This window comes from Plecotus auritus (assembly GCF_963455305.1).
Source record: "Plecotus auritus genome assembly, chromosome: 5".
Taxonomy (NCBI): Eukaryota; Metazoa; Chordata; class Mammalia; order Chiroptera; family Vespertilionidae; genus Plecotus; species Plecotus auritus.
Genome location: NC_137776.1, coordinates 180,753,485 through 180,780,276, shown reverse-complemented (window position 1 = coordinate 180,780,276; position 26,792 = coordinate 180,753,485). Strand labels below are relative to the sequence as shown.

Here is a 26,792-nt window from a genome sequence, read left to right as displayed (position 1 = left end):
CAAACCGTGTCAGACCTTCTCAACAAAATTTTAGTTTTCATTTAGTAGTTTTAGTGGAGTCGCCTGAACTAACTAAACAGATTCTGGAGCAGCCACAAACTCCTTCCGATTTACTTCTCAGGGCCATTTCTTAATGCTTTTCTTCAGACCTGAGCTTAACCACTTCCTAAACAGGTTTTTAAAATTTTCCAGCTACATGCATATATATATATATATATATATATATATATATATATATATATATATATATTCAGAGAGGAAAGGAGAGATAGAAATATCAATGATGAGAGAATCACTGATTGGCTGCCTGCCGCATCCCCCCCCCACCCCACCCCGGGGACCAAGCCCGCAACTCAGGAATGCGCCCCTGACCGGAATCAAATCCGGGACCCCTCACTTGCTTTTGCTTCCAATTAGAATGTCCTTTATCCCGACACCCACCTCATTTCTGCCTGACAAATCTTACCCATGTTAAGAAGAAACTTTCTGGAAGAGCAATTTAGCAATATGGAACAGAATATAAATTTGCATGTTATTTGACACTAAACAATGTTAGATCTAGGAATTTACCCTAAGGAAGTAGGACAAGATATCCCTGGCCAGTGTTTCTAAGTGGTTAGAACATCAGCCCCTGGACCAAAGGCATGTCACCTGGGTGGGAGGCAACCAATCAATGTGTCTCTCTCACATCAATGTTTCTCTCTCTCTCCTCCCCTTCCCTCCCTCCCTTCCATTCTGAAAAAAAAATTTTAAATCAATGGAAAAATATCTTTGGGTGAGGATTTACAAACTAAAATATATATATATATATATATATATATATATATATATATATATATATATGAATGTTAATAATTATAAAAAATTAGAAGCAACTGGTCACCAACTGGAAAATGGTTCATTTTGATTCTTAAGTTCAAGACTATATTGGTGATTACGGTTCCTAATGATTGACTTGAAAACTATTTGAGATACATACCTCTGAAAGATAGCAGGTGATAGAACAACATGGGAACTGGGTCGACTTAAGAGCTGTATTCGTATATCTGTGTATTTGGGTATATGCACAGAGATGTTCATAGAGGGTACCTAGAATAAAGGGATTTTTGGACTTCTTTGCTCCTTTAAATTTTTTGAATATTTTAAAGTATCTGAATCAAATACTCTCTTCAAGGTGCTTTCTCGCTCACCATAACCTCCAAGTAAAGCAGTTCAAAAAGTGTATTCCCAGAAATACTAGGCCCAAGAGAAGCTATGGGAATAGGAGTTTCATGTTCAATAACACTGCCAACTCTTTTTTTTTTTTTTTTAATATATATTTTATTGATTTTTTACAGAGAGGAAGGGAGAAGGATAGAGAGTCAGAAACATCGATGAGAGAGAAACATCGATCAGCTGCCTTCTGCACACTCCCCACTGGGTATGTGCCTGCAACCAAGGTACATGCCCTTGGCCAGAATCGAACCCGGGACCCTTGAGTCCGCAGGCCGACGCTCTATCCACTGAGCCAAACCGGTTAGGGCAACACTGCCAACTCTTGGTGGTTAGCAATTCAAAGCAACAGTTACGGCACCAAAAAATCTTGCAAGAAAAAAGTACTTTTTCCTTTGATTTAGAAGGAAAACATTTTATTATGGAAGATTTGTAACAATAGTACAATGAACCTCCATATGCCCATCACCACCTTCAACAATTATCAACACTGCGCTTATTTCATCTATTAATTCACCTCGTTGACCTTGAACACAGAATATCGTTCCCAATCTTCTTTGACCACTGAACTTTTTAGGATCCTGCAGAAAAATTCTCTGGGAAAAGCTGCCCTAAGTGAAATGGATCTGTCTTCTGAGCTCCCACCACTTTTAGCTCAAACCATGGAGCCCTAAAAGTCCATAAATCAGTCTCCACTGAATTAACATTCCATTCTCCAAGTCACTATTTCACCTTAAGTAGGAAGCACCTTGTAAAACCTGTTTGCAGTCAACGCTCCACGCTCCACGCTCCATGCCCCATGCTCCATGCTCCATGCTCCACGGGGTGACGATAGCTTCGAGGTAACCTTCCCTGGGGATTCTAGAGCTGACTTTGTCACCTTATTAGACTGTAAGCCTGGCTTTGCTTGTTTTGGCGGGGTGGAGGAAGATTCTCTTTAAACTTGGAAATAATTTCACATTTACAGAAAAGTTCCTGAAATAACATGAAATCTCATACCCTACACGCAGATCCCCCAATTTAACATATGACCACATGTACTTTATTATTCTATGCATTATATAATTACGTGTACACACACACACACACACACACATGCCTAGGCACTTATTCACCTCCTGTCCCAAATGATTTGAGAATAAGTTGCAGATATCATGCCCATTTACCCCAAGTACTTCATGTTTATTTCTGAAGAACAAAAACCTTCATTTTTATAAGCAGAGTACAATAATAGAAGTCAGGAAATTGATGGTGACATAGTATTATTACCTAGCATATATAGACCTTATTCAAGTTTTGCCATTGTCCCAATGTCCTTTATAGGACAAACACACAAGAACGTATTTTTTCTGGTCCTGAATCGCATAGTACATTTAGTCTAATTGTCCTGAAGGCGCTAAGAAAAAAATGCTTCTTGAATACGTCATCTGTACAAAGTAATTATTTTTTTTTTAGAAAGTCTGGCTGTAACCTAGAGGATAAATTCCTTTAAAACTGGTGTTTTTGTAAATTCATCGCACGGCCTGAAGACTACAGCTCTCGTCTGCTTTCTGTAGGTCCACAGGAAATCAGTATCAGAAATTCATTAGGTGGAACAGATAAAAGGGGATGAATTTACAGGCCCCATAAGGCACCTGTGTGAAGCTCTGGGGCTCTTTGGGGTGTCCCAGCACTGAGATAGAAGACATCCAGACTTCATTATGTCACTGCTATCTTCAGAGGGAGCTTGAGAAGTGGGGGGAAGCTCTCAGTGCCTGGGTGAAAATCCCCAGAACTCCATTCCTCTATTCAAGGGATGTGTAGGGTTTTGAATTTTCAGTTCATCATCACATTTGCTTTAAAATGATGTAGGACTATGACATACCAACAATATGGGCACTCTGCCTGAGAAATGAGGTCAAGCCTGCAAGGAAGCAAGCAGGCAAGTGAGTACTTGAATTTAACAACAGAATGCAGTCCTCCAGTATTCTACTCTAAGGAATCTGATGCTACTACCCATCAGAAGTTGCATCTGTTGGCAGTCACTATCCCTGAAGGTGACACCATCAGGGAGTATCAAAAACCTGGCCTCCCAAATGCCCTCTTCTTGGTTTTCCACCAAGAACCCGTTGGGAATATCAAGCATTGAATGACATGTGAAGATGTTGTTAAACAGGTCTAGAGGCAGAACACTCAAATAGGGTAAGTGTTCTCTATGGAGTGGTACAAATTCAAAATAGCAGAGACCTTGGGAATCGGGGAGTCCACTGCCTTTTCACGTTTCATTTTTGGTAGAGGAACTTTTCCACACATAGCCTAAGAGAGAACCCCAACACATCTAGCACAGAAAGCAAAAAGGCTGTGGCAGAGGAACCGGAGCTCCATCAGGACCCCACTAAGAGGTGCAAAATGTGAGCTGCATAAAGAACTCCAGCTGCACCATTCGCCTGCTAGTGTCACAGATTTTCAGTTACGAATAGGACAATTTCTGTTATGAATAGGCAGATGGCAGTGGTATCTTCAAGAAAGGGATGCCCTTGCCCTAACCGGTTTGGCTCAGTGGATAGAGCGTCAGCCTGCAGACTGAAGGGTCCCAGGTTCGATTCCGGTCAAGGGCATGTACCTTGGTTGTGGGCACATCCCCAGTAGGGGTTGTGCAGGAGGCAGCTGATAGATGTTTCTCTCTCATCGATGTTTCTAACTCTCTATCCCTCTTCCTTCCTCTCTGTAAAAAAATCAATATATTTAAAAAAAAAACACAAGAAAAAAAGAAAGGGATGCTGTTGCCCTAACCGGTTTGGCTCAGTGGATAGAGCGACAGCCTGCGGACTGAAGGGTCCCAGGTTCGATTCCGGTCAAGGACATGTACCTTGGTTGTGGGCACATCCCCAGTAGGGGGTGTGCAGGAGGCATCTGATCGATGTTTCTAGCTCTCTATCCCTCTCCCTTCTTCTCTGTAAAAAATCAATAAATTAAAAAAAAAAAGGGATGCCCTTTGAAACATTGCATAAAAGCCTCCATGTGCTGACTAGCTACAGGGCCGAGCTCCATCCACTCAACACCCCGCAGCCCGTGCTTCCCAACCTGTTCCCTGCCATGATGCTTAGAAGATGCTAATTTTAACGTACATGTAAAGAGAGGAAGTCAAACGGCACCGGGCCCTGGGGCTGCAGGCGGGCTGAGGTCAGTGGCCATGACACGCAGGCTGGGAGCACGGCTAAGACTCCGCTATGGAGCACAATTGAAACCGACTGATGTACTGACGAGGCCAATTGTGTTGTGCAGGTGGGGAATGTGAGGTTCAGAGCGGGTGAGAGACCGACCTAAGGCCACAAAACCGAAAAGTGAATTGAGCCCAAGTCTCCCATCGTTCATTCCATTGTGTCCACGTTGCAAATCTTTTTTTTTTTTTTTTTTTTTAATATATTTTATTGATTTTTTACAGAGAGGAAGGAAGAAGGATAGATAGTCAGAAACATTGATCAGCTGCCTCCTGCACACCTCCCACTGGGGATGTGCCCGCAACCAAGTCACATGCCCTTGACTGGAATCGAACCTGGGACCTTTCAGTCCGCAGGCTGGCGCTCTATCCACTGAGCCAAACCGGTTTTGGCGACGTTGCAAATCTTTAGTAATTTTCCCATTTCTGCTAGATAAAACAGGATCAGTTACTGCTATATAATTTTTTTAAAAAAGGGCACTTTTCCCAAGGTAAAGGTCAAGAAGGCAAAAAAGGAAAAAATGTGTGCTTCTCTATACCTAGACTTGGCACTACCATGCCCCCGTGATTGAACAGCTCAAGGCACAGAGGTTGATCATATTGAACCAACTAGATACCAGCAATGAATTTTTAAAATTCAAGTTTTATTACTTATGTTTTGGCACCATAGTAAGTAATTCAGACGGGTCACTGCAACAGTACCAGGGAATCTCCTCAAAACACCCCATTCCCCACACACGACATTTAAGGAGGAAGAGATCGTGCTGCTGCCTCTGCAGCATAAAAGGCAGTAAATCTTTCCGTTTTCAAATCTCCACTCTTATCTGAAAAGCCAAGCTTTGGAGTTTTGTGGTGGGTTTAGTCAGGCAAATTTATCATCATTCATTAGTCAGAACAAGTAAAAAAATAAAATAAAATAAAGCAGTTCTCAATTCCTAACATCTGTTTAACCCCCAAGCCATTGCTTCTGGATGCTCAGCTCATGCATAATGTGACCAGCTCCATCTCAGCCCATCTTCATTCAAACGGAGAAACACACACACACACACACACACACACACACACACACACACCCACCCACACACACAGAAGGCACCTGCCCTGGTTCATGCATCCCTTGTCATCCGGGCACTGAATTCTAATTAAGAGGGCAAACAGTGCTTCTTGGTTCAACACAACACGTGGTAGGTCCTAATCCCAGACACTAGGCCAGTGGTCGGCAAACCGTGGCTCACGAGCTGCAGTGTGCCGCTCTGATGACTGCATTTGCCGACCACTGCACTGGGCGATCTGCGATGCCATTTAGGACAAAGTCCATCTCTACATCAGGCATCTCCTCTGAATTTCTAATTACTTCACAAGCTGAGAAAGGCAAAGCAACCACAGCTCAGACTCGTATGTAAGGATTCGGGCCTCAACTACTACGGGACACGTGGAAGTGGTGGGCTCTCTTCAGCGCAGAGTGAAATGCTTAGGTATTACCTACTTTCTGAAAGAGTCGAGACAGAAAGGTAATAAAACAATGGCAACAAGTGCGAAACACCTCAAAATGTTTGCAAAAGTGACAAGGCCAAAGCCATTTATTCTGTCATGTGGATCCCGTGAGGAGTCATCAGACCACCTAGATTTTTGTGACCCATGAAAACCTTTTCTAGTCACAAGGTATAAATATATAAAAATACATATCGGTGGGTTTCTAAATCTGACATTGCTCTCTCAAATACAGCTATGTTCAGTTGCTTTATTATTGCACCTCTGCAACAAAATGGTGAGAGTGGGCGACGGAGCCACATCTGGAACGGAGCCACATCTGGAACGGAGCCACATCAGGAACGCCAGAAGGAGGAAGTCAGAAAGCCCTTGGGGACAGGAATCTCCTGGCGCTGCAAACATTTCTGGTCAGGGAAAGAGGAAGAAAACAGAATGACTTTCTGATAACTCTTAACAATGAGAAGAAACTCTGAGGGACAGCGCGCTTGGGTCCCACAGAACAGAGCTCAAAAAAGGAAAAGGCAGGAGGACTGCGGCTGTGTGTAAGGCTTCTGCTTCTGCATGAAGCGCAGCCCAGGACAAACGCTATGCTGTTATTCTGCCTGCCCCTCTCTTGTCTCCCACTGCCTGGCCCACCTTTCAGTATCGCTGGTTTCCCAACTGGGCTCCTGGAAACCGGAAGTCAGTGGGCTGTGTCGGCAGACCTACCAGAGTTCTAAGTTATCTGTCAACATTAACTGCTTAAAAATGTTAACTGTTTAGAAATATGAGGAGTCTGGCTGAAAGTTCAGTCTGTTCTCGTGGAGAAAAGTGAGCAGCACACTCACCATCTCCCCAGAGCTGAGACTGGGCCCGACTGGCGTGGCTCAGTGACCTATGAACCAGGAGGTCACGGTTCGATTCCCGGTCAGGACACATGCCCAGGTTTCGGCTCTAGTCAGGGGCGTGCAGGAGGCAGCCAATCAATGATTCTCTCTCATCACTGATGTTACTATCTCTCTCTTCCTTTCCCCTCCTCTCTCAAGTCAATAAAAGAACCTTGGCCACCATGCCAAAACGTACTGGTGAGACAAGACTCGTCAGACAGGTTTTACCCTCTCCTAGGGAGCTTCCCCACGGGCAGCACGGGCAATGACATGCAGGAAGGAGAAGTGGCAGTCTTTAAGGTCCTGGGGAAGTTATGGACAAACAAGTAGGGTTTGGAAAAATCAAGAGGAAGAGACTGCAATCAGAGAGCCTGGAGTCCAAGACCTGTCAGGCATAGGCTCGTTCGAGGCCAACAGCAGTTTGGGATGTGTGGGTCTAGGGCAGTGGTCAGCAAACTGCGGCTCGCGAGCCACATGCGGCTCTTTGGCCCCTTGAGTGTGGCTCTTCCACAAAATACCACTTGTGGGCGCGCACGTACACTGCGATTGAAACTTCGTGGCCCATGCGCAGAAGTCGGTTTTCGGCTCTCAAAAGAAATTTCAATCGTTGTACTGTTGATATTTGGCTCTGTTGACTAATGAGTTTGCCGACCACTGGTCTAGGGCGTCTTACCTCCAAGAACTGCTTGAGGCGTATGAAGGAACCCATCTGTCCTGAGCTTGTAATGGCTTCAATCCTGCAGGAACAGAAAGAAGACACGTGGTGAGTGACACCTACTTCTTGGAAAGGAACTAGGGGAAGGGCGTGATCAAATGACTCACAAAGATGTCTTCTAGACCAGCGGTCGCCAACCTTTCAGACCTTATGGACTACCAGTGGCCCGCGGACCACCAGTTGGCGACCACTGTTCTAGACTAAGGATGCTGTCGCTCTTCCAAATGGTGTCAACTTCCTTTTCAAACAAGGGGGTAAAGGAGAGAAAGCACTCCTCCTTCCCAAGGCCTCTGTGATTGGGTGGGATGGGGCTGTCAGGGCCTTTCCCCCATTTGGAATGCCAATGAGGTGAGAGGAATGAGAAGGGAACTTAACGTTGAACGCCACACCAGAGTCAAGCAAACTGAGTAAGTCAGTTTCTTCAACTGACTCATTGAGGGGGTTGACTCCTTGGTTTAATTCAAAACTGCAGAATTTTAAAAAATGACAGGTATCTGAATCCAAGATCTTCCTATTCATTTTTTTATTTAGCCAACAAGAGAAAGACTCTTTATTAGAATTCAGCCCAGCTGGTGTGGATAAGTGTTTGAGCATCGACCTATGAACCAGGAGGTCACAGTTCGATTCCCAGTCAGGACACATGCCAGGGTTGCAGGCTTGATCCCCACTGCAGGGGGGCGTGCAGGAGGCAGCCAATCAATGATTCTCTCTCATCATTGACATTTCTCTCTCTCTCTCCCTTCCTCTCTGAAATCATTAGAAAGATATTTAAAATAAAAAGTTTATTCAGATATCAGAGAGAAGGATTGGAGTAGGGGATGTCACACTTAATGCAGGTGTTTTAAACCAAACCAGCATGTAACAGCACCCAAGGGTATCTGATGTCCTGAGTTCTACCTTCCGAATCCCTGGTGTCTGCTCAACAAGGCTAATACCTGGGGAAGTAGTCCTCTTTGATGAGAAGCATCATCTTCCAGAACTGGGCCTGATACTGCTTCATGAGGGCATTCCCACACACCTAGGGGGAAAGACAGGCAGAGAATGAAAGTTCAACTCATCCGAGAGACCCGGAAACCACAATCAGCCTGGCCTTTCACCCCTGTCCAGAACTTCAGCCACAGGATGGCAACCAAGGGAATAAATGGAGAAATACAACGTTCTTCTGAAGCATTTCTCTCTATATGGCAATACCTCCATTTAACCAGCCTGCCAGGTATTAACATGAACCACACTCAATTAACTAGTCTCCTGTGATTTACTGTACTGAAAGTAAGCCTGTCTAAAGGGCTGGCATACCCCCAACCTTAGTAAGCAGAGGATACAGAATCCCACTGTGTTCTCAACGATTCAGGGTCACTGTTCACGTACTGTGACTTCAGGAGCTTTAAGGTGTTTAGAAACTATTGGCATTTTAAGGCCAAATGGCCCCAGATTTATGGCACTCGCCTTCTTTCTTTAAGCAGTGTCTCCTTTCAACACAAACCCTTACTCTTACATTATAGTGGTGGCCTCTAATAAGCGACTCTAGAGAGCCTTCTGGGTGAGGGAGACATGATCCAACTGTCTATCCTACCCTTGGTCCTGGGAGTCACTTTTCTATCCCTAAAACCAATTCCCCTTTTCACTTGTGCTGGGATGTACAGTCTCCCATTCTTTTTTTTTTTTAATATATTTTATTGATTTTTTACAGAGAGGAAGGAAGAGGGATAGAGAGTCAGAAACATCGATGAGAGAGAAACATCAATCAGCTGCCTCCTGCACACCTCCCACTGGGGATGTGCCCGCAACCAAGTTACGTGCCCTTGACCGGAATCGAACCCGGGACCCCCCAGTCCACAGGCTGACGCTCTATCCACTGAGCCAAACCGGTTTTGGCCAGTCTCCCATTCTTTACAATGAGAAGACACCCACACAGAGAAGAAAGTACAGTGGGAAGAAAAAGCGAAAGCTAGGCTTGTCCTAGGACTCAAGGACAAATCTGACATTAGACCCTATGCTGTTCACCGTCACCCCCTATGTCTACATTGCTTCCCCACGCATGTCACGCAGAGGCCCAAGGCTGTTTCAACCACTGTGGTAACTGCATTGTGTACCTCCAAGAAGTCAAAGAGGAGGGTGGCTGTCACATCTGACAGGGGCTCCATGTTTAGTATCTGTGCCAACCAGCGCCAGCCATGGTTTAAGCCATGAGGGTGAACCTGGGAGGAGAGAAGCTTGGTCATGATTTGATCTCACTTTATTCAGAGCTACACTCCCAATGTTATCATCCAGCCATTACCAAGTGGACATGAGCCCCACATCTCTAATCCAAGCACATGCAGCAGGACAGAAACAACCAAAGCCAAATGAACTCTCTTTTATTTTTTTTAATATATATATTTTTTATTGATTTCAGAGAGAAAGGGAAAGGGAGAGAGAGATAGAAACATCCATCCATGATGAGAGAGAATCATTGATTGGCTGCCTCTTGCACGCCCCCTACTGGGGATCGAGCCCGCAACCCAGGCATGTGCCCTTGACCGGAATCAAACCTGTGACCCTTCAGTCAGCAAACCGACGCTCTATCCACTGAGCCAAGCCGGCTAGGGCTGAACTCTGTTTTTAAATGTTCCAACACTCTGGAGCCCACACATTCTTTATAGGATCCCTTTACAACACATCTGTCAGCTTCAATTTCAGGAATTCCACAGACCAACAGTTACCCTAATCAACACTTATTATCTTGCTACCTTGGCAGAGAACCTGGGACATAGCAGGTGCACAATAAAAACTTCTTGGTTCAATTAACTTAGAGACTCTTTTCTCGTTAGGTTTCCAAGTCCATTAACTTCTCCATTTTGCTAATCTGTACCTCTTGATACTGGTTGGGTAGCTCAATTGGCTACCTGATACATCAAGGTTGCAGGTTTAATTCCTGGTCAGGGCTCATACAGCAGCAACCAATGAATGTATAAATGCATGGAGCAACAAATTGATGTTTCTTTCTCCCTTCCTCTCTAAAATTAAAAAATAAACAAAACACAAAAAACTGAGCTGGCAGGTCAAACCTTGGACCCCAGCTGTGGCTCTGTTGTTGTCAAGTGTGTATCACCATAGCTTGCTAAGCCTCCATCTGTCCATTTAAATCTTCTAACCATAAAGCTTAATTTACAACAGACTCCTGTCTGGTAGATTCTTTTTTTAAATGTTTTTATTGATTTCAGACAGAGAGGAAAGGAAAGGGAGAGGATGAGAGCGTGAGAGAGAGGGAGAGAGAGAAAAACATGGATCGGATGCCTCTCATACACACCCCAACCAGAGATTGAACCTGCAACCTGGGTATGTGCCCTGACCGGTAATCAAATCTGTGACTTTCCAGTGCATGGGACAATGCTCAATAATGACACTCAACCAACTGAGCCACACCAGCTAAGGCTGGTTGACTCTTTTATAAACTGGTTACCTAATAATCAACATCAACTTCTCTAAAAATACACAGGAAGCGGCAGTATACTTGAACTCAGCACGTAACTGGAGGCCCTCTCTGAAAAGCAAGTATTTCCTGCAGACAGAACACCGACTAAGAACCGACCTCTCATTCTCGGCAGTAAGCCATTCCTACTACCTCTTGTCGAGTTCCATATGGCCACCGGAGCTGGATGATGGCAGCATAGAGTCGCATCATCCCGGACATGCGTTTTAGAAAGTTGTCCTGCTGCTCCACCTTGGAATCCTTCACTTGGTAGCCAAGCATTCTAAGTGGGATGAAAAAATTCAGTGTGACAAGGTCAAAATGAGAGTGACAGAGCAGAGATTACATTTCATGGCTAAAAGTAACAATATATTATTAATATACTAGAGGCCTGATGCACGAAGATTCATGCAAGAATGGGCCTTTCTTCCCCTGGCTGCCGGCACTGCCTTTGCTCTGGCTGGAGCTGCCTTTCCGTCTTCCCACACTGCCCAGAGGCCTGGAGCGGCTGGGGTGGTGTGGAACACCTGCGTCTTGTCCCCGGCTGCTTGGCGCCTGCATATGCAAATTAACCCTCCATCTTTGTTAGGTTAATTTGCATACTCACAACTGATTGGCTGGTGGGCGTCGCAAAGGTATGGTCAATTAGCATGTTACTCTTTTTTTTTTTTAAAATATATTTCTTTATTGATTTCAGAGAGGAAGGGAGAAGGAGAGAGAGATAGAAACATCAATGATGATAGAGAACCATCGATCGGCTGCCTCCTGCACGCCCCTCACTGGGGATCGAGCCTGCAACCCAGGCATGTGCCCTTGGCCGGAATTGAACCTGGGACCTTTTGGTCCGCAGACTGACGCTCTATCCACTGAGCCAAGCCGGCCAGGGCAGCATGTTACTCTTTTATTAGGTAGATTATTACACATTATTGCATTTGTAGAAGATGTTGTTTACAAAGCACTCACATCCATATCAAATCTGTGCATCATATAAATCCTGTGAGGTGAACTCAGAGTTCATCATATCATTTACAAATAAAATGACACCCAAAAGGTAAAATTACTTACCCATTTTGCAAAGTTATTCAATGACAAAGAAGGGATAAAATTCCTGGACTCTAGATCCATTATTCTTTCCACTAAACTATATTGATTATTGGCACCTAAATCCACAAATTCCCAAAACTGTCCAGTTTGTATGAAAAACATTGCATTTTTCTGATATAACATTCAAGACACATAAAAGCTGTGAGGAGGAGGAATATAAGTTCTATTTCTACTTCACAAATCGCCCTAGGGCTCAGTCAGGAGAACAGCCTCACCTTTGATAGTCTTCCAAAGCCATTCCCTCCCTGAAAGCCGGGTAGAAAGGGACAGAGTATGGACAATTCTTGTGCAGGTGAGCCAGAATGAGGTCCCCCACCCTCGGGTGCAGCTCCCAGATCCCGGAAGCCACAACGGCGATGGGAAACGCTGCTTCATGATGAGAGGCCACCTCCTCCTCTCCTTGTTTCTGGCAACAGAGATGGAGACGACATTAATATCAAGAATGGCTAAGTGCTGTGCACCAGCCTCTTCTTCCCATACCTCTGGCAATAAGGTTTCTCACCACAAATTTCTCTGCCAGTTTGTACTGGACAAAGTCCAGGCCCTGTGGGTTCAGTGTGACGGACACAGAGCGCCCACCAGATTGAACAGGTTTTCCAGAGAGTAGGTTGTGGATCTTGTCAAAGATCTCCTTCAGCTTGGAGCCTGGGTATGAAAGAGATAAAGTGACTTAAATTAATCTATTTTTTAGAAGGAATCTACATAAACGCAGCTGTGCAGCCCTATAGAAGTTCAGAGCCTAAGGACAAAATACGGGTGCAGAAAAGTGCACGACAATCAAATACACATTGGGGGAATGCAAAAAGTACACAAAACATACTATTTCATAGGAATTCCTCACTTGGGAATGAACTAATTCTGAAACTGACACATCAAACAGAGGGATAAACAGTATGGAAGTAAGTATTGAACTGTTGCAGATCCCATAGCCCAGTGGTCGGCAAACTGCAGCTGAGCCGCGGTTTGCCGCTCTGTTGACTGAGTTTGCCGACCACTGCCATAGCCTGTGGTTGCCGTGCCTAAAGAAGTCATTGCATCTCGAGGGAAAACCTTCTAGAGCATCTCCTCAGCTCACAATAATTTCCCTCTTCTCTGAGACCCGCCTTCCTCCACCCTCAGATACACACGTGGGTTCCCAGTAGCTGCGTTTGTCTAAAAGAGCCTCTGTGCCCCAACCCCGACATGGGCTACAGTTAGAGTTGTCCCGCTGAGCCGATCAGCCAACTGACAGAGTCCATTCCGTGACATGGCTGGCCCAGAAACACGGACACTTGTAAGCAGGGGGACCTTGCAACTGCCACGTGGACCAAAGAACAGCAGTCTACAAACCACGAATAGAGATGTACGGAGGAAGACAAGATGAGGGAGAAAAGGGTCCTGAAGTTTCTAGCCCAGTGGTCGGCATACTGCGGCTCGCGAGCCACATGCGGCTCGTGAACTGTGGTTTGCTGCTCTGTTGACTAATGAGTTTGCCGACCACTGACCTAGACTCTCGATTCCAATAATTACAGGCTGTTGTTGTTCCTTGTGATTAAGCCCCTATCCCAGTGGTCGGCAAACTCATTAGTCAACAGCCAAATATCAACGGTACAACGATTGAAATTTCTTTTGAGAGCCAAATTTTTTAAACTTAAAGTTCTTCTAATACCACTTCTTCAAAACAGACTCGCCCAGGCCATGGTATTTTGTGGAAGAGCCACAGTCCAGGGGCCAAAGGGTCGCATGTGGCTCGCGAGCCGCGGTTTGCTGACCACTGCCCTAGAGCATGTGAAGCTCAGAGGAACTGGATGAGTCGGAGGCAGGTTTGGGAGTCATTCCTCAGCACCCAGGTAGTAAAGCTGGAAGCCATGGAGGGATGTAGAAGGAGAAGTGGGTGAGAGCAGACCCCTCGGAAACACCTACTACTGAGGCGAGGGCAGGCGGCCAGGGAACCAAAGGAGAGAGGCAGGAGAACCTGGAAACGGACGCTCCATGGAAGGAAGGAGTGGCGCTTCCCAAGGGAAAATCCCCAGCGCCAAGCGGGTCCGCGAGGAGGACCAGAAACTCCTCAAAGGTGTGGAATCAAAGGGAATGTGTTTTAGGGCGTGAGCGACTCATGCATGTTTAAAAGAAAAGGAGCCTGTAAAAAGGGAGTCATTTCGCATAAAACAGGAGGGAAAGGCCATAAATGCTGCGGCAAAGCCTTGAAGGAGCTGGGAGGGGAGGGGAATGAAGGCAGAGGCGGAAGGGTGAGCGTGGCTCAGGACACCTCCTCCTCTGAAACAGGAGACTGAAAGTACAGCAGTGCACAGGTGAAGGCAGGCATCGGAGGCCCTCACACCTGTCGTCTCGATTTCCTGATGAAAGAGGAGGCAAGGCGGTCGGTCAACTTAGGAGTCAAGACTGCGGATAAGCCTGCGGGGGCGGGTGGCGGGGGTGTGTGGGATGGCTGTCGAGCCTCCTCTCCCCACTGCTTGCTATCAAAGGTCAAGGCACTTTAAATTCCAGAAAGTGATACGTATTTACTTATTTATACCCTGCCCTGTTCCAGAAAGAATTTCAGGCAGCGATGTGGTAGGTAAGTCCCATCATATGGCCTCTCAAGGGCAGAAAGGGCACCTTTCCTACGCTTTGTAGGCACCCAGTCCATCAGGGGACCGGGAGTCCCAGCTGTACACGTGCCCCCCACCACTCGGCAGCACGTCTGTCATTTGGAGGCTCCCACAACCAGAGCGCTCGCTGTAAAACATAAACCCATTTCTAAAGAAGAAAGGAACGCCAAAACCGGTTTGGCTCCGTGGATAGAGCGTCGGCCTGTGGACTGAAGGGTCCCGGGTTCGATTCCGGTCAAGGGCATGTAACTTGGTTGCGGGCACATCCCCAGTGGGAGGTGTGCAGGAGGCAGCTGATCGATGTTTCTCTCTCATCGATGTTTCTAGCTCTCTATCCCTCTCCCTTCCTCTCTGTAAAATACCAATAAAATATTTTTAAAAAAAATAAAATAAAGAAGGAAGAAGGGCTTCCTCCTGTCTGGTTCCTACTCTCTCATCTCAGTCTCCAGAGAGAAAAGGAAGGAGGTCTAAGGTGCCAGCAGGGCGGGCTTCGAGTCTGGAAGAGCTGGTGCAGGACAAAAGCCAAGAATCTGACTCACGTCTAGGTCCCCTTAGCGATATTTTCTGCAGCAGCTTCCAATTTTAGGTTAGAGCCACTCTAAATAATTCAGTTAACATACAGCTTACTATTTACTTTTTATTTTTGGTTAATCCTCACTCAAGGATATTTTTCCATTGCTTTTTAGGGAAGTGGAAGAGAGGGAGGGAAGGACAGAGAGAGAAACATCGATGTAAGAGTAACACATCCATTGGTTGCCTCCTGCACGTGCCCCGACCAGGGCCTGGGCCGGGGAGGAGCCTGCAATCAAGGTACTTACTGTTCACCAGAATCGAACCCGGGACCCTTTGGTCCACAGGCCGTCGCTCTATCCATTGAGCCAAACGGGCTAGCTACAGCTTATTTTTTAAACGAGCCACCAAACACATAATTATTACCTTCTATGTGCCGGAGAGGAAACAAAGGAGAGCAGAAGAGGAGGCATACACCTTACACATGCCTGGTCTGAGTGCCAACATGGAGTCGACGCACTGTCCGTGAGAACCTTACAGATAAGTAGACCTGGAGTCTTAAGAAGTAATAAAACCCGGTGAAGGGCCATGTTCTTAATGCCTCTGACCAACCTGCGATCGTGGAGATCTGGCTCACTGGGATAGTGGCGGCCTTCTGGAGGTCCATCTTTATCTTTTTGACCTGCCAGGAGAGAACCGTGAGAAGACAGATGGCTTTCTGAAGAGCTGGATTAGGGAACGTGACATGCTCGCTATGTACGTTTGGGACACAAGGCTGATCAGAGAACTACGAGGCCCAGGAATTCCCCGCCTCCACCCCTTCCTACCTGACTGTCTTTGCTGCTGGTCAGTCCCTCAAAGGCCAGCACACACTGACGGGAGGCCTCCTGCAGCTGCTGGTACCACTGCATTGTACTGTCTTGTACCTTCACCTGGAGGTCTGAGGAATAAAAGACAGGCTCTCATAATAACAGCTAGTATTTGCTGAACACTTATGATGAGCCAGACACTGTTCTAATCACCTTATGCATGCACGAACTGCTTTTACTGTCTAATCCATGAAGCAGATACTATTATCTTCATTTTATAAAGAAACAGACATGGAAAGGTTAACCTATTTGCCAAGGTCACGTTGCTAGGAAGCAGTAAACTAGATTCCCACTGATCTGGCTCCAAAGCCAGCATTCTCAACCACTACACTACATTGATTCTCTTATGTTTTAACAAGCATGTATTTTGTCCATATTTATTTAAAATACTCAGTAGCAGCAATACTTGGAACAATATACCTATTAGAATGATACAGAATTTCAAGTCCTCATGGAAAGTGCTGGAGTCTGAAGTCAGGCTCCACATCAACCGATATTCAAAACACCTTCTTGCTCCTTTGCATGTTCTGAAACTTACAACAAGGATCGTACCCACACCGAACCTCACCTTCATTACGTTTCCCTCCTGGGCCCTGGCTGGGAGCGGGGCACTCTTTGCGGACCTCTGGCCCCTGCTGCATCTGTGACTCTTGCCGCTTCACCTGGGCCTCCTCTTCATCCTGCCTCCTCTTGTCTTCACACGCCCTGGCGTCCGTCAGCAGGTCCCGCATTTCCTGCAGTGCCCTCTCGGCCACAGCTTGGTCCTCTGCCGTGGGAAAGCCGTTCTGTCCGGGCGACAGAGGCAGAGCTTTGTGATTATGCCCTAGGCAGCCTGCGGGGCTGAGCCATACCTTACACAAGTCAATATATTTCTAGAATTACAACTGTTGTATTCATGTTTTACCACTCATCAACATGGCGATACCTACTGCTACCCTGTTCTCATAAAGGTAACACCAATTTCCCATCAACATCCACTCACCAACACTGGGCGGAGAAACTTTTTAAACAGTTGTGACAGTAGTCTACACGAAAATGATATGGTGTTTTCATTTGCATTCCATGTATTAATGGTGATTTTTAATTTATTTTCAAATCTGTTAGACAATTATATTTGTGCTTTTATACACTGTCCTGTCCTTTGCTCATCTTTCCATTAGTGGGATGGAAGTAGAGTGATTTATCTTTTTCCCCCTAAATTCCTAAGCTCCTAATGATCGTTTAAAAAAGAAAAACCCGCCGAAACCGGTTTGGCTCAGTGGATAGAGCGTCGGCCTGCGGACTGAAGGGTCCCGGGTTCGATTCCGGTCAAGGGCACGTAACTTGGTTGCGGGCACATCCCCAGTAGGAGGTGTGCAGGAGGCAGCTGATCGATGTTTCTCTCTCATCGATGTTTCTAACTCTCTATCCCTCTCCTTTCCTCTCTGTAAAAAATCAATAAAATATATATAAAAAAAAGGAAAAACCCTCTTAAGTTGCTGTCGGAGAATACTAGAAAAGCAACTCATTATGCTGGAAATGGATGAGGGAAAGACTCCAATGTTTATCCTTTACTTCCTCTGTAGGCTGCACCTCAAGATAATAGTTTATGAGGAGCATTTCTTCTTTGTAGTTGAATTCCAGACTGAATGATAAACTTAGAAAAGTGTAAAACCTGCCACCCCTAATGAAACAATGGTCAGCAATAGCCACTGGACCATTAGTAAAGGCACACAGGGATCTTCACGGTGGAAGGTAAGACTGACAGTATCTGAAGCCACTGGTTGACCTGAGTATCACAAGTGCAAAGGCCATCAGATAGAACATGCCTATGGCGTGGTGCAAAAACAGGTACATACATGCTAACCCCTATGAAGTTCTCGTGTGCCCAAAACAATCAAACACAAATCCAAGCAAGCTCCTAGATCTGTGCTGTCCAATAAGGTAGCCATGTGTTGCTACTTAGGTTTAAATTAATTTAAAAGTGTTTTATATTACAATATAACTCTCAGGCCCTAGCTGGTTTGGCTCACTGGATAGAGCGTTGGCCTGCGGACTGAAGGCTCCCAGGTTTGATTCCAGTAAAGGCCACATGTTGCAGGCTCGATCCCCAGCAGGGGGCGTGCAGGAGGCAGCCTATCAATGGTTCTCATCACTGATGTTTCTCTCTCTCTCCCTCTCCCTTCCTCTCTGAAATCAATAAAAATATGTAAATAAACAAACAAATAAAATAAAATACAACTCTCAAGCCTGGCTGGTGTCGCTCTGACTGAGCACTGACTTATGAACCAGGAAGTCACGGTTGGATTTTGGTCAGGGCACATGCCTGGGATGCAGGCTCAATCCCCAGTAGGGGGCATGCAGGAGGCAGCTAATCAATGATTCTCTCCATCCCTGATGTTTCTCTCTCTCCCTCTCCCTTCCCCTCTGAAATCAATAAAAATATATTTTAATAAATAAATAAATAAATAAATAATAATTTAAAAAATGGCAGTGTCACTGCAGTGTTATGCACAATAGTGAAAATATAGAAACTTAAATGTCCACCAATGCTTCTTTCTTTTTGCGGGGGGGGGGGAGGGGGGTGAATTGCAGGGCTCAGCACATCCAGACTGCAATGGATAAGACTTGCCCTGGGAAAACCACCTTTGTGATCATGATATCTCCCCTGCCAGGTAAGTATAGACATGCTTTTTTCAATACTTTTTGGTATGGTTATATATTGGAAATATCCAATTTCATCTACTCATCAAATACTTATTGACTATATACTATGTGTTAAGGCAATACTTGCATGTTTTAACAGTGCCCTTGAAAACATGGAAATATTTTAGTAATTAAGAGTAATTATGTGTTCAAAATACATTAACTGAAAAAAGCAATAAAAATTTCTGTAAGTTTTTAATATTGATCATAAGCATAGCAGGCATTCAATATACATTCCTGAATGAACAAAATAAAGTATTTTGCAATCGGAAAACACAAACTTTTTAAACCTAAGATAAAACACTCTATGAGCCCAATTTGGGACGGGGATAACACACACGCACACACTCTGCAGACAGAAGAGCCCCCTGCACCCCTCACCTCTGAAGTGGTCCGAATGATCCCCGAGATGAGGCCGCACAGCTGGTTGCCTCGGCTCCGCAAGGCCAGCAGGTCCACCTTCAGGTCTCTGTGCTGGCCCACCGAGTCCAGCTGCTGGTTGAGGTGCAGCAGTTCCTCCTGCAGGGTATAGAGGCTCCGCAGGCGGACCTGGCCTTCCTCCCTCCGGAGCCGCTCCTGCTCCACCTGCTTCAGGCGCTGCTGCTCTGCCTCCCACAGCTTCAGGTTGAGAATCTATAGAAAGGGCTGCCGAGTTACCTCTCTCTGAGGGGCTCCTGGCCTTCTCTTTCTACATCCTTTAGCCCTATGCGGGCTACATATTTGCACAGACGGACCCGGAGCAGGAAAGGGCTGCCCAGGTCAGTCACACAGAGGCAAGAAAGGGGCCAGGTCTTCCACGACTGTTTGCCAGAACTGACTCTTCGGGCAGGTTACAGCCAGACACCGAACCACCCCCCTCCCCCAAAGACTCTCCCAGGCTCTGACCTTTGCTCTGTGGCGATGCTCAGCTTTTAGCTTCTCTTGCTGCCCCAGGGCTTCTCTGGAGCTGAATGAGAAACAGCAGAGACAATGAGTCAGGGATGCTTCCTAAAACTGTTTTTTTTTTTTTTTTAATTTTATTTTATTTTATTGATTTTTTACAGAGAGGAAGGGAGAGGGATAGAGAGTTAGAAACATCGATGAGAGAGAAACATCGATCAGCTGCCTCCTGCACACCCCCTACTGGGGATGTGCCCGCAACCAAGGTACATGCCCTTGACTGGAATCGAACCTGGGACCCTTGAGTCCGCAGGCCGACACTCTATCCACTGAGCCAAACCAGCTAGGGCCTAAAACTGTTCCATCTCTTTCTAAAACTGTCAGTTCTAGCTGACCCTCCCAACAATGCCAGGCCTAATTCAGGGGCACTCACCTCTTCTCCATCATTTCCCTCAAGTCCTGGAATTCTTTATGATGCTTCAGTTCCTTCCGTTCATCAAAACGCTTCAGCTGTTCAGATGCCATCTCAGAGAGGGCTCGCACCTTCCTCTCCTGCTCCTCCTGCCACAGCCTCAGGCCCTCCTGGAAAGGGTCAGCACCTGCTCGCTGGTGCTGCACCACCACCTTGCCCCCTTACCCCTATGGAAGACCCTCCCATCGGTCCTTAACTCTACCAGATGCCCAAGGGCATGCAACCATCTGCGTACTTCTCGGAACCTCTGCTCAGTCACCTCTCTCCTTTGGGTTGATCTTTAAACTCAGCAGCAATCTACCAAAACCCTTATCCACTATCGTAAACTTGCTATGTACATTTCCATCTCAATCCTTCCCTCGTGTCCTTATCTCTGCCTAGATTTCCCGCCACATCCACTTATGCCTAAGGTCCATCTTCTCAGTATAACCTTATCTTACAGCCCCGGGTCATCTTCACATTCTGGAGAAGTAAATGGAATCCAGGAAAGCCTATGCAGTTTTCCTAAAGTCACATGTAAAACCGAAGAGGATTTGAAACTGGATTTGACTTGAGAGCTTACTCCTGGCTGCTACATTACCCTTTCTCCACAAACCAATCAGCAGCTGCTAGCACTAAGGAGGGCACGCTGATCAGCACGAACCCCAAGGAACCGCGCCTAAATGTGGCTCCCTGGGGTCAGGCCTGCCTTGCTTCCTGGGTCACTTACTGTTCCTTTCATCCTGTGCACCAGCTCGTACATTCGGATGCAGCCTTCCACCTTGATGCCCCTGGAGGACTGAAGTAACATGGGTTCTGTATGCTGGGACTCACGTTTGCCCTACACAGACAGAAAATGGAAAAATTAAGCTTTTAAGATGGTATAGTTGCTGTTATCCCTTCATCCCTTCAAGACAAAACCCACATTCCTAGTTATAAACAACAATGAAAACAAAACGAAGGAGGTTAGAACTAGTGAGCTTTTCTTTTTCTTTTTAATATATTTTATTGATTTTTTACAGAGAAGAAGGGAGACGGATAGAGTTAGAAACTTTGATGAGAGAGAAACATCTATCAGCTGCCTCCTGCACACTCCCTACTGGGTATGTGCCCGCAACAAAGGTACATGCCCTTGACTGGAATCGAACCTGGGACCCTTGAGTCCACAGGCCAACGTTCTATCCACTGAGCCAAACCGGTCAGAGCTAGTGAGCTTTTCTTGATACTGACCTTGTTCTATTTGTTTCCCTTGAGAAAAAGAAATACACAAAGCACAAGGAACAACTTCTTTTCTTCTTGCTTGTTTGTTTTGATCTGCCCAGCAAATTTCCCCACTTTTTTTTGATAGTGTCCATTCGTGCTAGGATGGTTCGGATGGAACAACCCCAATCCACATCCTCAATTCGCTCACCTTCCTGGCCTCAGGGGTAAGCATGTGACCAGCTAGCAACGTCCTCTAGCCTCCTGCAGCCAGTATCTACTTCAGCAATGAGGCTCAGAGCCCAGGGAGGCAGAGTTCATCTTTGAATTTCGCTGATGAAGCTACCTAGGAGGCTTTCTCTAACCTAAGAAGGTGTGTGTCTAGTGCTACCAACAGCCATCTTGGCATATTGAGTCTTCCTAAAAAGTGAAACCAAAAAGCGTTAGGCAGAATCGAGAGGTGGAAAGGCAAGGCCCTGTGTGTTTGAGAACTGGATCAAGTCGGAAATAATGTCAAGCAGAGACACACAGAAAACAGATCATCATTGCCCCGGCCAGTGTGGCTCCTGCTCCCTCTCTCTTCTTTGCCTAATTTTAAACACACACACCACAACAACAACAACAACGGTCAAATGGTAGTCCTGGCTGGGTAGCTCAGTTGCTTGGAGCATCATCCTGATACATCAAGGTTGCAGGTTCGATCCCCGGTCAAGGCACATACAGGAATCAACCAATGAATGCATAAGTAAGTGGAACAACAAATCAATGTTTTCTTCACAAATCAATAAATAAAACTTAAAAGAATAATAGGTAGATAAATAAATTATGCTCCTGTATACCTAGAGTCCCCCTTATTCGGTCCAAACCTATTCCTAAATTTGTACAACTATCCCTCACATGCAGTAAATAGCCTGGTGTCGCTCATTTTAGGGGATCCCTTGCTTACTATCTGTTGTCTTCATATAGGCTCAATACTTTCTGGCATAAAAACACATTGCCATCAATCAAACAAGCTTTCTGGTTATGTTATCCACCCACAAATTACATGCCTTTTCCATACTAACTGAACACTTACCATGCACTGTGGTCATTAACTTTGCTTGCAGTTTCAGATGCAACAGCAAAGCTAGCACTAATTTTTTTAAAAATATATTTCATTGATTTTCTACCGAGAGGAAGGAAGAGGGATAGAGTCAGAAACATTGATGAGAGAGAAACATCGATCAGCTGCCTCCTGCACACCCCCTACTGGGAATGTGCCCGCAACCAAGGTACATGCCCTTGACTGGAATCGAACCTGAGACCTTTCAGTCTGCAGGGCGACGCTCTATCCACTGAGCCAAAGAGGCTAGGGCACGAATTTCTTTTTCCTTCTTCACCATTTAATGGACGGAAGGTTCATTATGACCATAGACCTTAGCAATGTCAGCATACAATTTTTCCCCTTTTCTTATTAAGCTGAGAACTTACACCTTTTGACTTAAAGGAGGCACTTTCTGGCTTCTCATTGGTACATCCAGATTGCCAACATCCCTTCTCCTGCACTTTGGGGCCATTATTAAGTTACTTGGACATTACAATTACAAGAGTTACTTGAACATTAGCACTTCAATACTGCAACAGGAGATCTGATCCAAGATAGCTACTCAGTGACTAATGGGCGGTTGTAGACACAGCATGGAGATGCTGGACAAAGGGACGATTCCTGCCCCAGGCAGGACAGATCCGGAGGCACAGCATTTCATCACATTACTCAGAATGGTGCACAATTTAAAAACGCATGAACTGTTTATTTCTGGACTTTTCCATTTAATAGTTACAGACGGTTACCGCAGTAACTGAAACCATGGAAAGCGAAACCACATATAAGGGAGAACTACTGTATACAGGCAAACTACTCTGAAAATATGCCACCAAAAAACAAAAACAACCTCCCCCCCCCACACACACAAAAAGACCACCACCAGTAACAATTTACTGGGTTTTCTTAATATATTCTTATCGATTTCAGAGAGGGAGAGAGAGAAACAGCAATGATGAGAGAGAATTACTGATGGGTTGCCTTCTGCACACCCCCTACTGGGGATCGAGCCTGCAACCTGGGCATGTGCCCTTGACTGGAATGGAACCCTGGACCCTTCAGTCCACAGTCCGACGCTCTAGCCACTGAGGCAAACTGGCTAGGAAAACAATTTACTTTTTAAGTGAGAGAAACAAACAAAGGCAGTGACAAAATAGAGCGAAAAATATGTGAAAACTCAGACAGAACTAACGCTGAGATATGTAAATCCTAAGCGCAGGTTAAATTTTATTCTATACCCCCAGCAGCCAGCACAAAAAGGGACACTCTACCAGTTAAACAGATGCAAGGTTCCAGTTAAACAGATGCAAGGTTCACGTGAAAAACAATCCAATTGCTCGTGACACTAGTTACTATTCTTGGGACTAAGAATAGAGGGGAATCTCTCTCTCTAGGTCTTCGTAAGGAGAACACTGGGTGATGTGGTCAACACTGTCCCTACAAACAGCTACCAAGAAACAATCATTACTCTACGGAGGGCAAAGGCATTGTCATATGATGGTGTTACACATTCAACCTTGCAACCACCGTGTCTTCTGTCCTCAGCTGATCAAAAACCTTACCTTGGTTCCATCTGGTGTTGCCGGTGTTCTTGGGGATGCTGGTGAGAAGGCAAGGCTTCTGATGGGAGACTTGGGAACAAATGAAGGTTGGTCTAGGCCTGAAGTGGATCTAGAGGATGTTGAAGTCTCAGAGGGAGATAGGTTCTCTTGCGTGTGGGGTAGGACATGATCTACCACCCACCCAGCATAAGAAGATAGCTGGGGAGTGGACACACATTCTTCTAAAACATCCTAGAGAGAAGAAGATGTGAAGCTCAACTGGCATGTCAACTGAGATGGCCTGAAGCACCGTGTGCTTCCTGCTGCGACTTCCTGAGAACCCAGCATCATTTCTGCGGTATTGCTGTTAAGGATGTATAACCTGACTATCCACCAGACCCAGCCTGGGACCCAGCCTCTAGAATGCAAGATATGTATTCTTTAAAACTGTCAAAGATATAAAAGACAGGGGAACGCCTTAGAATTGTTTTACATAAAAGTCTAAAGAGACAGGGCAGTAGCTAGATTACCAGAAACTCCGGAACAGGAGGTATGCCTTAACTGTTTCTACATGCCCCCTCCACCCTGGCGGTCTAGTACAGAACTCTGCAAATACAGTGATCACGCCGCCATTAAACAGGTCCATCCAATGTCATCTAAAAGTGTGTGTGTGTCCTAGCGGGTTGGGCTCCGTGGATAGAGCGCCCGCCTGCGGACTGAAGGGTCCCAAGTTCCATTCCCATCAAGGGCACATGCCCGCGTTGCAGGCTCGAACACCAGTGGCGGGAATGCAGGAGGCAGCCGATCAATGATTCTCTCTCATCATTGATGTTTCTTTTTTATATATATATCATTGATGTTTCTATCTCTCTCTTCCTTCCTCTCTGAAATCAATAAAAAAATATTTTTTAATGATTTCAGAGAGGAAGGGAGAGGGATAGAGATAGAAACATCAATGATGAGAATCATTGATCAGCCGCCTCCTGCATGGCCCCTACTGGGGATCGAGCCCAAAACCCGGGCATATGTCCTTGGCCGGAATCAAACCTGGGACCCTTCAGTCCGCTGGCCGACGCTCTATCCACCAAGCCAAACCGGTTAGGGCAATAAAAATATATTTAAAAGACATAAAAAATTTAAAAGTTTGTGTGTGATTCTTCACTTGCAGCGATACGTCATATTAATCGTTCACTGCAAAATCTGCATCTCCAACACATGCAGTAAATTCACTGACCCTGAGAGGCCAGGGTTGCTTTGACAACACAGACGGAGGCGCCTACTCTGGCTGCGGGTAGCAAGGAAGCCTTCAGAAAGAGCACCTCTGAAGGAGTGTTCCCCCAACGGCTAGAATAGGCTGGGGAGAGCAGAAACCCTAGGGCAGCATGATGCACATACAGGAGTCGAGAAACAAATGCGTGTTGTTAGAAGGACGCAGGGGGTGCCGGCGTAGCGGCCAGAAGGGCTACAGCCGCCTCAGGACCCATTGCTCACCTCGCCCCGCAGGAGCCAGTCGCGGTGGTAGCAGAGGCGACCTTTGTCGGAACTGCGCAGCGCCTGCAGGGTCTCCCAGCAGCGACTCTCGGAGGGCATGGCCCGTGCCGTAGCCGCTCTTCCGAGACGCCGCTGGTGGAAAAACAACCCCTCGAATCAGCCGCCCGGTAACGAGCTCTCGCTTCCGCTTCCGGGGCGTGCACGCAGTTGTACACAGCAACCCCGCCTCCGGAAGGCAGTACGCCCCACTTCCGGGGCCGGGCCGCTGGCCGGATCTACAGCGCGCCTGCGTAGCCTGAGGGCCCGGCCCTGCAGGGAACTTCAGACCAGCGCACTTCAGAAGCCTGGAGCCTCCTTGTGGTAGGAAGTCGAATGCGCAGTATCGATGAGGAGGTGAAGAAATGGGAATCACCCCCACACTGCTGGTGGGAGCCTTGAACGGCGGCAGCTGCTATGGAAGTCAGGCATTTCTTCAAAAAGGTTAGAATTACCATTTGACCCAGCGATTCTCCTAGCTATACTATACACCCAAGAGAAATGAAATGTGCGTCCATACAAAAACTTGTTGAATGTTCATAGTAGCATTACCCAGAATAGCCAAAAAGTCTAAACCCAGATGTACATTAACATATGTGCTACACAACAGAGATGAACCTTGAAAACATTATACCAAGTGAAGGAAGCCAGTCACAAAGTTACATATTGTATAATTCCATTTATGTGAAATGTCCAGAATGACAAAACCACAGACATGAAGACTTTCATTGCCAGAGGCTGGGGCTATAGGGGAATGGGAGGGAAGTGGCTAGTAATGAATGAAGCTTTCTTTTGGGGGTGATGAAAATGTAAAATTCGATCATTGTGATGATTGCACAACGTTGTGAATACACTAAAACCCACTAAATTATACACTTTATTACCCAGAGCCAGCTTTAATTTGGACCCTTTAACTTTTTAAAAAAGGTTTTTATTGATTTCAGAGAGGAAGGGAGAGGGAGAGATAGAAACATCAAATGATGGGAGAGAATCATTGTCTGCCTCCTGCATGCCCCCAACTGAGATTGCAAGGGGTGGGGGGTATGTGCCCTGACTGGGTTCCGTGTCCTCCTAACTCACGGATTGACCCTCAACCAGTGAACAACACTGGCCAGGCCGGATCCTTTAACTTTAGACTCTTCTTTTTCCTGTCTTACGGGATTCGTTTGAGATAGAAGGCTTCTCTCTGGAGTTTGAAGCAATGCAAAATAAACATTTTTCATTTTTTTGCAAACTGGACAAAGAAAAACATTATTATTATATTATTTTTTGGTGCATTGTCCAGGAAGCGAACCCGAACAGAACATTATTGGGAGAGGTGTTTCCCACACCAGCATTATAAATACCAGTGCCCTCCACTGAAGTGTTCATTAGTTTGATGAAAATCAGAATGAATTATATAAATAGGTATGTACATTGG

General features: G+C 45.9%; 1 protein-coding gene across 1 annotated transcript; it reads right to left on the bottom strand.

Annotated features, from left to right (window-relative positions):
• Positions 1-5,035: 5,035 nt before the first annotated feature.
• On the bottom strand, positions 5,036-25,535 carry GLE1 (GLE1 RNA export mediator). The gene is made up of 16 exons (XM_080671037.1): positions 25,337-25,535; positions 23,867-24,097; positions 20,754-20,864; positions 20,006-20,154; positions 19,579-19,639; positions 19,075-19,326; positions 16,577-16,793; positions 15,967-16,079; positions 15,752-15,821; positions 12,541-12,683; positions 12,254-12,444; positions 11,088-11,217; positions 9,577-9,681; positions 8,419-8,501; positions 7,442-7,505; positions 5,036-6,306 (listed from the first exon to the last, which is right to left on the bottom strand). The coding sequence occupies exons 1-16, from the start codon at positions 25,433-25,435 to the stop codon at positions 6,238-6,240; spliced, it is 2,088 nt and encodes a 695-aa protein (XP_080527163.1). The 5' UTR covers positions 25,436-25,535; the 3' UTR covers positions 5,036-6,237.
• Between the last annotated feature and the right edge of the window lie 1,257 nt (positions 25,536-26,792).